The following is a 14,579-nucleotide window of genomic DNA, read 5'->3' as shown; positions in this document are numbered from 1 at the left end:
CAAGAGAAAGAGGTATGAATAGGGGCTTCCAGGGAGCCAGCACATCAAGCCAGGTAAGGCAGGCATCCACTGGCCTTCCACCACATGCACACATACTCTTCAATCCTACCCATACCCCTCTTATCTGAAGTTCCTGAGCCTTAGTTTGGAGCACAGCTACCACAGGAGATGTCCTGAGACAGAGCTTATTGATACAGCCATTCTGGCCCACCAACCCCGAGGCACAGGAACTGAGAGTCTCCCTGCACACAGACCTCTCAGCCAAGCTTGTTTTGTGTTATCTGCCCATCACTGTTTAAGAAACTGAAGAGTACATGAACATCAGAAGTAGCTTTGCCTAGTGACTTGAAATTACAGCTCTGGCAGGCCATCTCTGAACCAATCATCAGACAGCTGATCTATACCACGTAGTCTTTCAAAACATCTTATGAAACCAGAAATTCATCCTATACAGCTCTATCTCTACAGATTATAATTCCCCATTACCAGGATTATTGCTATTGTTCTGAGTTAGCTCTAAACACCACTATACTCCAAATCCCAAAAAATGGACTGGATGTTCAGCATTAATTATTTAGCATGATTTTGTCTACCATGAATTGTGTATTGTCTATAAGAGCTTACAAGAAAATAAAATTAAGGTTAAACATCTGTGAAAACTGTGACCAAGAATATAAAGAGGGTGAATGATTCTGGAAAACATTGAGACTCTATATAAGAGCAGTATAAGAAATCTCAATGAAAGTTGTGAATCTATAGGAGCTTGGGGACAGGCTCTGTGTAGTTTCTAAAATCCACAGAAACAGTAAAGGGTGTACTAGCAACATAAAAATGTTAACTATAAAAAAATGTCATTAATGTTTCTTTATTAAGGAAGACACAAAAGGAAAATTTCTTCTTCTGTAACAGGAACTGTAACATAGTATGATTAATAAGTAACATTTTCAAGCCCTACAATCAACAAAAAAAAAAAAAAGAAAAGAAAAGAAAATTTGGGAGGCCAGGAATTTGGCCTAGTGGTAAAGTATTGGCCTAGCTTGCACGAAGCCCCAGGTTCTATTCCTCAGTACAACATACACAGAAAAAGCTGGAAGTGGTACTGTGGCTCAAGTGGTAGAATGCTAGCCTTGAGAAAGCCCAAAGATAGTTCTCAGGCCCTGAGTTTATGGGGTTTTTTTTCCTTTTCAGCTTTAATAAATTCTCTTAAGATAAACAAGCATGTATTCAAACTTCAGACTTTACTCATATTTTCATTCAGCTTCCTCTTATTAGATTCAACACAAATAAATATATAATTATTATGTACAATTATTTTGTCCAACCAGCCAGACACTTGCCTTTATCTTAAAGAGAACTTTGAAATGAGGTTCACAAATGTGTACAATGCTTGTGCTAGAACATTGGGGGGAGAGGCTTAAAATCGATTTACTTTCTTTTTTCTTCCTTAGGGCTTTCTTTAAATGCTTATAATGTAGAGATACCCATTTATAAAAATTTACTTCACTGTTCTTTTAAACTAAATTTTTAAGGCACAACTTCTACTCATTTGCAGTTTTTAGGAAATAGAAAACAAAAGAAAACAAAACACAGGAAGAATCTCAGCAAAAACTTACTGTTACAGCAGCTACCCTTCGAGGCTGGGTTATCCCAACTACTCTTCCCTCGGCTGTCCAGCCAGCTTCTGCCAGATACTGCAAGCAAAATCATATCTCAGTACATATCTTTTTGTTGTTGCTGCTGTTGTTTCTGTTGTTAGACTAGGCTTGTTTTCTATCTTTCTGTCTATGTTTCCTGTATAGCTGGAATGATAGTTTGTACCATGACATCTGGCTTATTTGTTCAGATGGGAGTCTCACTAAGCAAAGGTTCAGTGGATATCTTCCTAAGTGCTGAGGACTGCACTGAATGCCTTATAGGTCATTCCCCATGCTTCTATAAGGAAGACATAGCAGCATCAGCCATGTATAGATGAGGGACCAGAGAGATACATACAGCCTGGCTGAAGAAGCCGGTAAATATCTAATAAATGGAATTCAACAAACCAAAGCCCTGACACATAACCAGAACACAATCCTATCACTCAAAAGCAAACACTTACAAGCATGAAGTTCATCTCCTAGGTAGAATATTAGATGAAAGAAAAATAATTTCCATAGAAATAGAACCTGTCCATGGAACGAATCACATCAACGCCCTGTGTGATTCAGTCTTTTGTTGCATACTTAAGATTTCTGTAAGGAAGAAACTAAATGATGCAGTGAGTGCAGTGCTAACAGAGTGGGTGTCATGGAGCGCCTAAGATCACAGTCAGTGGCAAATCCTATCTTGGTGCTCCATGCAGCTAAAGGGATCCCAAGTTTAGCCTTCCAACAGTACTAGTACAAACTGGTTTAAGAGCATATTTTCACAGCCCATTGTTTTGACAGAACCAGCAAAAAATATCATCTGGATTCCAGATGTAATTTGTGAAATTTCAAAACTGGTAAGTGTTCAGTGTTTCAATGGTTATGTTTCCTAAGAAAAGATAATAACTCTAGCAAAAGTTTGTTCAGAAAAAGCTGTTCCATTTATGTTTAGAGCCTCAGCCTTTCCAGTGTTACCAGGTCATAAATCAAATTTAGCTTCCCAACAAGCTCAGCACAGTGAGAGAAAGAAAACTGAGTTTCTGGGAAAAAGGAAGAACCCGCCATGAGAGGCTACCAGATATTTGGAAAAAATATACTCTGGAAATATTCAGAAGTCTTCTTCCTGCTCCTGCCCCCTAAATGTCTAAGGCTGCCAGTAGCTTTTCTTAACTATCTGGTCCCTACCTCCTGCACCTATCAGGACATCATGCGGTAAATACGTTCTTGTCTTGATCTCAGTGCTGGTACACAGGTATGTTCCCTTGTGAAGACAAATCAAGCTGTACAGTTGTGACACAGGTACCATCCTAGATGTACATTTGAAGAGCTAAAAAAGCGCCCCCATTCTGAAGCAGCAACCATCTTGTTGTTTATGTAAACTGTGAGTGACCCAAAAGTGCACAAAATTAAAGAAACAGAATTGTGGTGCCATTAAGTCCCAGGAACTGACCTGTCTGTGTTAAAATTAACCAGAACTCGTGTAAATTCAAGGGATGGCATTTGTTTTCGAAAACCATAAAACTACCCTCAGACAGCTTATTAGGACTCTACTGGCATGGGAATCTCCCTTAGCTCCCACTTACCCTGAACTGTCCCTAACCCCTACCTTATCTCACTCCAATAGCTGATTGCTGTGTTGATGTAAATCTGTAGTCTTTGCCTTTAAAAGCCCTGTAGAAAAGCTGTTCAGGGCTTCACCTAGGCTCCCGCTGTATGGGAGTGTAGGACCAAGCCCGAGCTGACAGCCCGCCTGAATAAAGCCTTGCTTTTGCATTTCGGAACGTCTGACTCTCAGTGGTCTCTTGGTGGTCATCCTGAGACTTGGGCATAACACATTATACTTGAAAACAAATTATTTTTGTAAAAGGGAAGAAAAACCTTCAATTCTTTTCCTTAACTACCATCTTTCATGAGTCAAGTCAGGGCCTCAAGGCATGCTCTGCCTTCACCCTACCCTTCTCCACACTACTCACAATATTCACTGCAAAAGACTGTCTTCCCACTGGACTCCCACAAATTATCCAAGGTCTATTTCAAATGTCATTTCTTCTTCAACGTCTTTCCTGACCTTTCTGTCCACTCCTACCCACACCAGGTATGATTGTTCCTGGTAAAAAGTCTCTTCCACAGCAATTCATAATTCTATAATAGCAACTATTTACTTGTAGCTACAGCAGTTCACTGGACCCCCAGGTTTCTTCAACTGTAATTACTTGAGAACAAAAGGCATAATTACACCTCCCCGAATGAATGTCATTGTTCCTTTCAGAGAATGGGTATTCCATTACAATTTTAGAATTACAACAAATTAAAAATAACTGCCAACTTTTGTGCTAAAAAAAAAATAAAATCAAGGAAACTGTAAGTCCTAAAGGTTTAATTTTAAAAATCTGAGGTACACTATTTACTGAAAGGAGACCTTAAACACATAGTAAGGAAATTTCTACCAGCTAAGTGCCCACTCTGCTCAATGCCCACTCACCTGAGGAATCTGCGTGCTCTTCCCACATCCTGTTTCTCCAACAATCACCACAGTCTGATAATTTTCTATCAAGTATAAGATATGATTCCTAAGCTGGAAAAGAATATACATTATAAATAGCCATGTTCTGCCTCCGAAGACCTAAACAAAGAATACTTTTAACACTGAAAAATAAGTTGTTTACAAAGAGAAGTATATTTTTAAAAGAATCATCAAAATGGGCCGGGAGTTTGGCCTAGTGGTTAAAGTGCTTGCCTAGCATGCATGAAGACCCGGGTTCGATTCCTCAGTACCACATACATAGAAAAAAGCCAGAAGTGGTGCTGAGGCTCAAGTGGTAGAGCTCTAGCCTTGAGAAAGTCCAAGGACAGTGCTCAGGCCCTAAGCTCAAGCCCAGGACTGGCAAAAGAAAAAAAAGAATCATCAAAATGTACTTCCAACTCCCAATTACTTTTGGTTGTCAATATGCGCTATGTACCTGCAAGCAGCAAAATAAGCCAACTCTTTGATTTAATCGATTTTCACTTATAAACAGTTACACTACAGACACATTAATATAAAGTATAGACAGAGATGTGTATATGTGTATGTATATGTATGTGTATACATTACATGATTTACAACAGCCAAAACTCCAAACAACCTAAATCTTCATCAGATATGCTTGGTCAATTCAATCATAAGATACTGCAAAGGAATAACTCATGGCAATTAAAAGGAACAAATGTCCCTCTCATCTGTAATCCTAGCCAATCAGGAGGCTGAGAACTCAGGATCGTGGTTCAAAGCCAGCCCAGGCAGGAAAGTCTGTGAGACTCTTATCTCCAATTAACTACTAAAAAGCCAAACATGGTTAGCTGCAGCTAAAGTGAACACCAGCCTTCAGCACACAGGCCCAAAAAGAAAAGAAGTCTATCTATACTAACATAGAAGGAAAGAAATCAAATTATAGAATGTGTGAATGACAAATAGTATTTGAAGTTTCAAAGAACAAATATACCTATACTTGCTTATATGTGAGCCATCTCTGGGGAACAACAACAAGACAGAAAAGTGCCAACAGGGCTGTGTCCAGGGAAACAGGAAGGCTGGAGAACATGCATACAAAGGAGAACTTTGAACTTTACACAACATGTATATATTATCTAATTTTAAGGGTTTTCACTGATCTTCCTGTTAATAAAAAATCCCAGAAAAAGAAAGCACATGCTTTCATTTGAACCTCTAAGTCCAAGTTCATGATAAAGCACTCAGGGGTTCCATGTACATTCCATCTGAACCTCATTTCCCCACGCAGTTGAGTTAAAAGACTGCTTCAGAAGCTAAAAGAAAACCCACAGATAAATGCAATGCCCTCTCTACTTAGCTTCAGAAAGTGTTGTCTGTAACCATCACTGATTACAGTCACGACCGGTGGTCTAGAGGTAATGAAGGTATTCTATTACCACCTGGCTGATACTGAAGACAAACACTGCCTCCTGCTCCCTGTCTCGTCACCACTCACTGATGCCACGCCAACAGTGTGGTGAGGCTGAGAAGGATGGGATGAGGCCAGTCAAACAACAGAGCTTCTGGAACTCATATGAAAAATCTCATCTCTGTCTCAGCAGAAAGCAACCTCAATTCCCAGTTTTTCTTAGTTAAAGAAATATGCCTTCACAAAGAAAGTCAAGATTGCCCACATACTGAGGATAAAATGAAGCTGGGTATGAAATTCACTGCACTACTCTGTCTACTGTCTGTGTGTCTGAAATTGTCAACAGTGGAAGAAACAAATAGGAGGAAACAATGCCATTCCTATTCTTTCTGTCTTCTAAAAGGTAGCATCTAGTGGGGAAAAAAAAAAATCTTAAGAACTGGGGCTGGGAGTTTGGACTAGTGGTAGAGTGCTTGCCTAGCATGCATGAAGACCGGGTTCAATTCCTTGGTACCACATACATAGAAAAAAGAAGCTGGAAGTGGTGCTGTGGCTCAAGTGGTAGAGCTCTAGCCTTGAGGAAAGCCCAGGGATGAGCAGACATGTATGGCTGCACATACCTTGAACACAGGCAGCTTCTGTCTCTGCTGCTCTATGGAAAGAGCAGCATAAGGGTTGTAAACAACAGTTGTTGAGGAGTTTTCAGCAACACTTTGTCTCTCTTCGGAGATGCTGACTCCTGGGCCCTCTGTACCTGCAGGAGAAATGGACTTTTTAAGACTCTCAAGTGATGAGCAGGGAAATATATAAAGGTTATAAATTTTCAAATACAAAAGTAGGAAAAAGGAACAAGTTTCAAGGGCTGGGAGTTTGGCCTAGTGGTAGAAAGCTTGCCTACCATGCACAAAGACCCTGGTTTTATTCCTCAGTATTACAACATACATAGAAAAAGCTGGGAAAATACCTGTGAAAAGACAAAGTCTTTCCTAAAGACTCTGGGCCATCAACAAAGACGACAATCCTGCTGCAGAGTGCCACTGGTGCCCAGAACTGTGCATTGTCAAATCTCTAACAAAAGTCAAAGAAACCTAACAGGCCATTACTGAGCTCTAGCTACTACAGCACCAGGTACAAAGGAAATTAGAACCCGGGACACAAAGGCTTCTTCTCCTCTCACTTCTGCACCTTTACACCCCTGGAGTCGCACCTTGGAGGATGATGGGGAGTTTCAGAAAATTTTCAGAGGTGAAATCCCACTTCCCCACCTCCAGGCAACAGACCCTGAACTCCTAGAAGCAGGGTGGGGATTTGAAAAACAGGTTCCCAGACCTGCCAGACCTGTACCATGAACTCACAAGTTTCTGAACTCCCGTGCTTCCTGTGACCCTGCCCTCTAACCATGACCTGATTTAGGCTCCTCCACCCCTGCCGCCATTGTGCCATAACTCCTATCTCCTGACTCTCCTCAGGTCACCATGGTATCCCTCTCCATTAAAGTTGATCTGGTCTGTTGAGATTGTTTCTTCCTCTTTTTACTACCCTCATGACTCAGTTTCCTAACTGTATTATATAGTCTACTGCAGGATATAAATTTGGGGGGAGAGGGGGACATGCTCACCCACAGTCATCAGCTTTCTAATAAAGCCTCCTGATTCAATCTCTCTGTATCTCAAGATAAAACAATGAATAAATGAAAGAAAGAAAAAATGAATGATAGAAAGAGAGAGAGAAAAAGCTGGAACAAGCCTGGGATCAAAGATTTCCTTCCCTTTCTCCTCTTACCAAACTTACTTCTTGATAAATCCTTGTGAGCTTTAACAAGAACACAATAGCACAGAACATTTTATCCTCTTCTGCTCTGTTTCTGACCAGAATTTGTTACTTCTTTTTTTTTTTTTTTTGCCAGTCCTAGGCTTGGGCTCAGGGTCTGAGCACTCTCCTTGGACTTTCTCAAGGCTAGCACTCTACCACTTGAGCCTCAGCACCACTTCCAGCTTTTTTCTATGTATGTGGTACTGAGGAATCAAACCTGGGTCTTTGTGCATGCTAGGCAAGCACTCTACCACTAGGCCAAACTCCCAGCCCCAGAATTTGTTACTCTTTAAAACATCACAGACTATTCCCTGATGCCTAGAGTATTTTAACAACACTCCTGTAAGCTCTTCTATTTCCTTCCATACCTTGGTTTATAACACCCAAGGCTTGCTTTCATTACCCTGTCCCTTCCTTGTCTATTATACAGCCCAGTTCAGCACAGCTTAGTCTTATTTTTTTTTTTTTCCAAGCTGGGGCTTGAACTCAGGGCCTGGGTACTGCCTTTAAGCTCTCTCAAGGCTAGCACTCTACTACTTGAGCCACAGCATCAGTTCCAGCATTTCTGTATATGTAGTACCAAGGAATCGAACTCAGGACTTTGGGTATGCTAGGCAAGCACTGTACCAGTAGGCCATCCTCCAGACCCAGCTTACTCTTGCTATGTCCTCTAGTGCAAGAACAGCTGCTGTCAACCAATACAGAGCTTACCCCCGCCTTACAAGACTTCATTCAGCTAAACCAGAACATTGGAGCTGCTTTCTCTCTGTTCACCTGCCACAGCACTGTTTTGTTTAATGATTTTCCATTAGTAACATACTCTCTGCTGAAGGGAGTAAAGAACATCTTCATCTCTCCAATGTGAAACAAGGCTGGTGACAATACATCTTTTCCACATGTGAGTAGTAAAGAGACTTGGGGTTGTGGACCACCCCAGAGTTTTTAAATAATGAAAACAGAAACTGGTGCAGCTAAGCAGAGTACGAGTGTACTGAGACCCAGGATTCAATCCTCAGTACTATTTCTGTTCTATATGTGTGGTTATATTATAGTAAATTTCTTACTATGGGTCAAGGCAAAACTATTCTGCAAGGCACAGAGTCAGCAACCATTAAACAGTGGTATGAGCAAATGAAAAGGGACAGTCCCTTCTGATCTGTGAGTGCTAGCAAAGGAAGTAAAAGCTTTTTCTAGAAAAATCTCAGGCACTGACACCCCCAAATCTAGTACCAATAAACGACAAATAAGTAAATCTATCTGCCCATCTCAGGCAAGACATACAATATTAATATATTATACTACTCACTTCACCTCCTCTCATAGCTGCCTCTTAAAATACCTGATGGGCCCACCTCTCAGCATCCCTCCAGGACTCAGCAGCACCCTCTGGGATGCTCTTCAGTATTCCACTGCTATGGTTATCTCCCTGAAGCAAAAGCTAGCCATTTAATATTCCTCTTAAACACACTGAAGTTTAAAACCCTTAACTTTCCTCTGGGTCCTTTCATTGAGACTCTACCCTATTTTTGAGCTTCATTGCCTGCCACGCCTCTAAAATACATCTTACCACATCACATAACACCACATAACACCACATAACACCATTTCATTACTCAATTATTTTGGCTTTTTGGACATTCTTCAAGCATATTCTGCCTTTCTTCATGCTGCACCCTTTGCCATGAAACAAAAAGTTCACTCAAAAAAAATAGTATTATCTTTATGAAATATTTCTTGTCTACACATTGCATCTTTTCCCTCCCTCTTCTTTACTTCCATGTAATTATAACAGCTATGTATCTAGTGCCAAGTCTTTCATGTATTATTCTCACTTAATCCTCAAAACAATCTTGTTATGCAGTTTCAATGGAGTAAGCAAGACTGAGCACCTAAGTAATTCTGTCTAGTCACCAAGTTAGTGATAATGTATCAAGGTGGGCACTGCAGGCCTGACTCCTAAACTCATATTCTTTTCTACCATCTTATTCTGCCTCTAATCTCTTCTAATGGATATCTAACATCACATTCAATTCACAAAGAGAGCATCTTTAGTGCAGAGCCCTGCCCATACACAATTTGTCCCTTGACTACAGAAACAGAGGTTCAGGGCCGGGAGTTTGGCCTGGTGGTAGAGTGCTTGCCTAGCACGCACAAGGACCTGGGTGTGATTCCGTGGTACCACATATATAGAAAGCCAGAAGTGGTGCTGTGACTCATGTGGTAGAGCTCTAGCCTTGAGAAGCTGAAGGACAGTGCTCAGGCCCTGAGTTCAAGTCCCAGGACTGGCAAAAAAAAAAAAGAGAGAGAGGTTCAATAAGTATACTCTAAATGAGCTAAGTAACAGAACTCTTACAGTAATTCCAGAGTAGCTTCTTGGTCTATTTTCAACAAGTTATTAGACCTTTACTAAACCATTTTGACCTAAATGCTTGAATAAATAAAAGGTAACTCATTACCTAATGTGATCTTAGTTTCTGTTGCAAATAGGACTTAGGATAGAAAAGTGATGTATAGAAGTGCATTATCACAAAACTATCACGAAAAGAGAAACTACAGGCTTAAAAAAAGAAATTAAGCAGCCAGACATGTGGCAAATACCTGTAATCTCAGCTATTAAATATATTAGGAGGACTGAGATTGAAGGCCAGGCCAGGCCAGGCAAAATATTACTAAGATCCCCATTTCAACCAACAAGCTGAAGGTGCCAGGACAAATGTATTCTCAGCTACAAAAGGGGCCATAAGTGCAAGACTCTACCTGGAAAATAAAATAAAGAGCTTGGGAATGTGGCTCAAGTGGTAGAGTACCTGCCTAGCAAGCACAAACCTGAGTTAAAATTCAGTGCCATCAAATAAGTAAGAATTAAGCATATCCTTTGCTTGGGTTTGTCTCCCCCATGGCTTGTGTCAGAACTTGGAGAAACCATGGCGGGGCACGGTGGCTCACACCACCATGAGACCTGAGGATCGCAGTTCAAAGCCAACCCAGGCACTAAAGTAACGTGAGCCTCTTATCTCCAATTAATCACTAGAAAATGGGAAGTGGGGCCATGACTAAAGGGGTAGGGCGTTAGCCTTGAGCTGAAGCGCTCAGGGACAGGGCCCAGGCTCAGAGTTCAAGGCCCATGACTTACCAAAAAAAAAAAACAAAAAACTTCCAGAAACCATTCTAAAATATTGAAAGCGTTCCTTGCTGCTCTCATTTCATTTCTGCTGCACAACACCTTGCACATCCATACCTACAGAGGCACAAGCGGTTTAAAACAAAAAGGGAAGAGGGGGAGTCTGGTAACTCTTAGGAAACCTAAGGGTTTTTCTTTTTTCTTTTTTTACACAAATTGAGGGACAAGGAAGAAGTATACTGCACCTAGCACGGTCTGTATGTGTGCAGACAGGTGCTCATTAACAGCTAATTCGTGCAGGCCAAAACAAACACACCAGCATTCTGTAGTAGTGACCAAGGTTAGTCTGAGAAGGAAGAAGGGGCACACAACGTAGCCGGCCTTCCGGCAGCCCTTCGGGGTGGGCAAGGGCTGCCCGGGGCTAGCTGTCGAGTCCCTGCTGAGGCGCCCCTCGTGCGCCCGGGCACTCAGGGCGAGCTTCCCACAGCTGGGGATGCCCACCCTGCCGGGAGGCAGAGCCCAAGCTCCGAGCCCGGGCCCCGGGGCTCCAAAGCTTGACCTCGGGTCTGAGCCCTTGAGCCGGTCAGGCCCCACGGGGCCCGGGGCGGGCACGCGGGCACGCTGCAGGCCTTGCCACCTCCCGGGATGGGGAGGACCCGGACCCGGACCCGGACCCGGACCGGGGCCGGCACCGCGGAGAACGCCGCCCAGGCGGGGAGCGCGCGTCCAGACCGTAGGGGCCTGAGTGGGGAGCGAGGGAGGCCTGCGGCGGCCGGCCCGCCGACGTCCAGCCTGCAAGCGCGCCCGCAGGCCCCCGGCGCATGGCCGCAGCTGCACAGCGTTCCTCCGCGGGCCTTACCGGGTCGCCAGAACTTCACGGGTCCCAAGGGCGCAGCCATGCTGGGGTGAAAGGTCACCAGGAAGGCCCCACCCCCGCCGTCGCACGCCACGCCCGCGGAGGACAGGGGGCGTGGCGCCGCGAGGAGCTTGGCGGCCCCGGGCGAATCGAAAGCCTTGGAGGCCACGCCCCCCCGCGGCACCGCCCCTCAGGGCCACGTGATCGTGGAACGGTGGCCCCGCCCCCTTGGTTCACGTGACCAGCCCGCCATGGTGGAGCTCTGTAGGCCGCTTCCCGTTAACCTGCTCTCTCTGAGTGACCGATTCTCCTTTAATCGCATTTGTGAGGGGTCCGCAGGCCCTGACGACGCGCAGCGGCCTAACAATAGTATCATAAGTAAGAGAAATCCTTACTCATTGTAAGGCACTATGAAGTTCTGGAATCTGTACCTTTCTAAACTGTGAAGAAAAATGCTGCATTGAGAGAATATAGTTATGTCCAGGTAAAGACTTTGGAGACGCGTAGTCTTAATTTGCAGTCTTTGCTTGGCCACCTACTGGCTCCTAGATGACAACTAATCTAAGTTCATTAAATGAGATTTTAAAAGGTATTACATGAGATAACACAGGTATTAAGTGTAAAATCCCTAGCATAATGCAAAACATCCCTGGTATTTCCAACTCACTCGCATCAAATGGGGAGGGAGGAGGAAGGCTGAATTTTCCTGCATACATGCTTTCATTTTCCAGTTATCTCCTTGATGACTTTAATACTGAAAATAAAATTCAATACGTATTAATCCCTATCCATCCTTTAAGGGTCAGCTCTAGGACTAATCTAAATTCAGTCATTCTTAAGCGGTTCCTCTCTACATACAGAACGTGTATGCTCACTTTTATAATTATTTGATTGAAATATTGTCAATCTGTTATTACACCAAAACTGCTTAAGAACAAGGAAAATATGTCACATTCACATTCATTTCCACTTGCCCTTAGTGCCTTTTCAAATGTGTATATATCTGATATATCTGATATGAATATATACATATATAGAAATCACAGCATTTTCCCCTATTAAATACCTATGTAATAACCTATATGCTGGTGAATGTGGAATTGTTATAAACTAGAAATGGTCTCAATTTACTCTTTGTCTTCCTGGTTATTTTCAGCAAGTAATGTCTAAAGTACTTATTTCAAAATTAAAAACATTTGAGAGGTCTCACTATGTAGCACAGGCTAGCATCACATTCTAGTCTCTTCTGCCTCAGCCTCCTAAGTACGGTATTACAGGTATACACCACTATACCTGGCACTGAGGACACTTTTATCACCTGAGTTATACTTCTACTTCGACAATAAATTATTCCCCCCCCCCATTTCCTGGAGTTCATTCATTGCAATAACCAAATAAATTCTTGAGGTAGAATCATGTTGTACTGAGATACATGGCACTTCCGAATGATGACCATGTCAACTTCCAGCTGCCACATCTTCTTGTGGATATGTCCAGTGACAACCATTCATGCATGCATCCATGTGCTAGAGCATTAGCTTTCCAGAAAAAAAAAAATTAAAGTTATACCCTTGGATAGGCTCCAGGAAGCAGGACCAGATAGCTGCCTCCAAAATGAAAAGCCCATCTTTTTCAGAACTGGTTTTCAGAACTCAACCAGAATTTCCCAGAGAACCTAAAGTTCAACCTCTGCAACTGTTGTAGCCATGTAAACATGCATGGTTCACTGGCTTGCACACCAGTAATGGCATTCACATTGTATTAGCATAAGGAAAAGTAAGGAGAGATATACCGGGAAGACACTCAGCAGCTAGAGGAATCTGCATGGGGTTAGCCTAAGATATGTGAGTATGGAGTGTATTTGAGATGGAACCCTCCTTACATCTGTGAGGTGCATTCTGGAAACTGTCTCAAAACTGGGACATTACTAAGATCTCTGTAAGAAACTTTTACATCCATCTAGTATCAGGAATAATTATTCATCCTGTACCTGGACATACTTAATTGCGGGGACACTGAATGATGCAACAGGTTACTTGCTTGCTCAGCTACTGGCAAGCTTAAAGTTACACATAAACCTACATGAAATGTGTATGATACCACAACATGCACTTTGGGCTTCATGCCTGACTCCTTTTTTGCACCCCTACTTTTGAATTTCAGTCATGTAACATACAGTTTACATGGCTTGTCCTTAGTTCGTTCTTGTTAAGTCCCATAAGAGATCATCCCCAACCCCTCTGCCTGTGAAGGCAGGAGTGCCAATCAATTCTTTCCTTGTTTTATAAAAATGTCAACCCAGGGCTGGGAATGTGGCTTAGTAGCAGAGTGCTTGCCTAGCATGCATGAAGCCCTGGGTTCAATTCCTTGGTACCACATATACAGAAAAAGCTGGATGTGGTGCTGTGGCTCAAGTGGTAGAATGCTAGCCTTAAGAAAACCCAAGGACAGTGCCCATACCCTGAGCCCAAGTCCAGGACCACCAAAAAAAAAAAAAAAAAGAAAGAAAGAAAGGCAAGGACAGTGCCAGTGCCCAGGCCTTGACTTCAAGCCTAGGACTGGAAATAAATAAGTAAATAAATAAATAAATAAATAAATAAAATGGAAAAATTTAAAAAAAAAGAAATGTCATCTGTAATCTAACCAAGTCAATCTTGAATCTGTATGGATCTCTAACACAAAACAAAACTTCATGAGAAAAATAAAACAAACAAAATTGAATTTGATCAATGAATATTTATTGTACATTGACAAGAACTTATCCCAGTTGTTTAGTGTTGATAGTGATATAGTAGTTTGCTTTGTTTTGTTTTGTTTTTTAAGTGAGTTGTCCTTTAGAGACAAGATACTGGATGGTGATGACAATGACAGAGTACTTGCCTAGTATTTATGAGGTTCCGGATTTGATTCCCAACATCAGAAAGAAAAAAAAAGTAGAGGTAAATGTTGAAATATTTATAGCCAAGTCAAATGGATGGAGAAGTAGTTTTCTCCCAGGGAGGGGTGACAAACATCTTTTAAGTATATAGTCTCTTTCACTGGCCCTCCTCTTCTCTGGGATTAGAGCCAGTAATCAACACCGGGGGATAAGGGGGGTAGTGCCTTGCATATGCTAAGTATCCGCTCTGCCACTGAACTACACATCCAGGTATCCCTAGATACCCAGCACACTCTGATGCAGGTGGTTCTCAGATGTCACTTTGAGGGAACTGAGCCATGGTGATACTTTCCAGACTTTAGTTCTAGAAAAGTTTTGCTCATTCTGA

The 14,579-nt window shown here is 42.4% G+C and overlaps 1 protein-coding gene across 2 annotated transcripts in view; it reads right to left on the bottom strand.

Annotated features, from left to right (window-relative positions):
• The window catches only part of Dhx35 (DEAH-box helicase 35), a 48,513-nt gene extending 37,135 nt beyond the window's left edge, over window positions 1–11,378 (bottom strand). For both annotated transcript variants that reach the window (XM_090352356.1, XM_090352357.1), the window contains exons 1-4: window positions 11,317–11,378; window positions 6,145–6,278; window positions 4,108–4,200; window positions 1,614–1,691 (exon numbers count right to left, since the gene is read on the bottom strand). In XM_090352356.1, coding sequence (XP_090208482.1) covers window positions 1,614–1,691; window positions 4,108–4,200; window positions 6,145–6,278; window positions 11,317–11,356 — 345 coding nt within the window. In that variant the 5' untranslated portion in view covers window positions 11,357–11,378. The remainder of the gene's footprint in view (window positions 1–1,613; window positions 1,692–4,107; window positions 4,201–6,144; window positions 6,279–11,316) is intronic.
• Window positions 11,379–14,579: the final 3,201 nt, after the last annotated feature.

Source organism: Megascapheus bottae, chromosome 18 (genome assembly GCF_031878675.1).
Source record: "Megascapheus bottae isolate mThoBot1 chromosome 18, mThoBot2.hap1, whole genome shotgun sequence".
Classification (NCBI taxonomy): domain Eukaryota; kingdom Metazoa; phylum Chordata; class Mammalia; order Rodentia; family Geomyidae; genus Megascapheus; species Megascapheus bottae.
The sequence above is the reverse complement of the archived record's forward strand: the minus strand, read 5'-3'. Positions and strand labels throughout refer to the sequence as shown.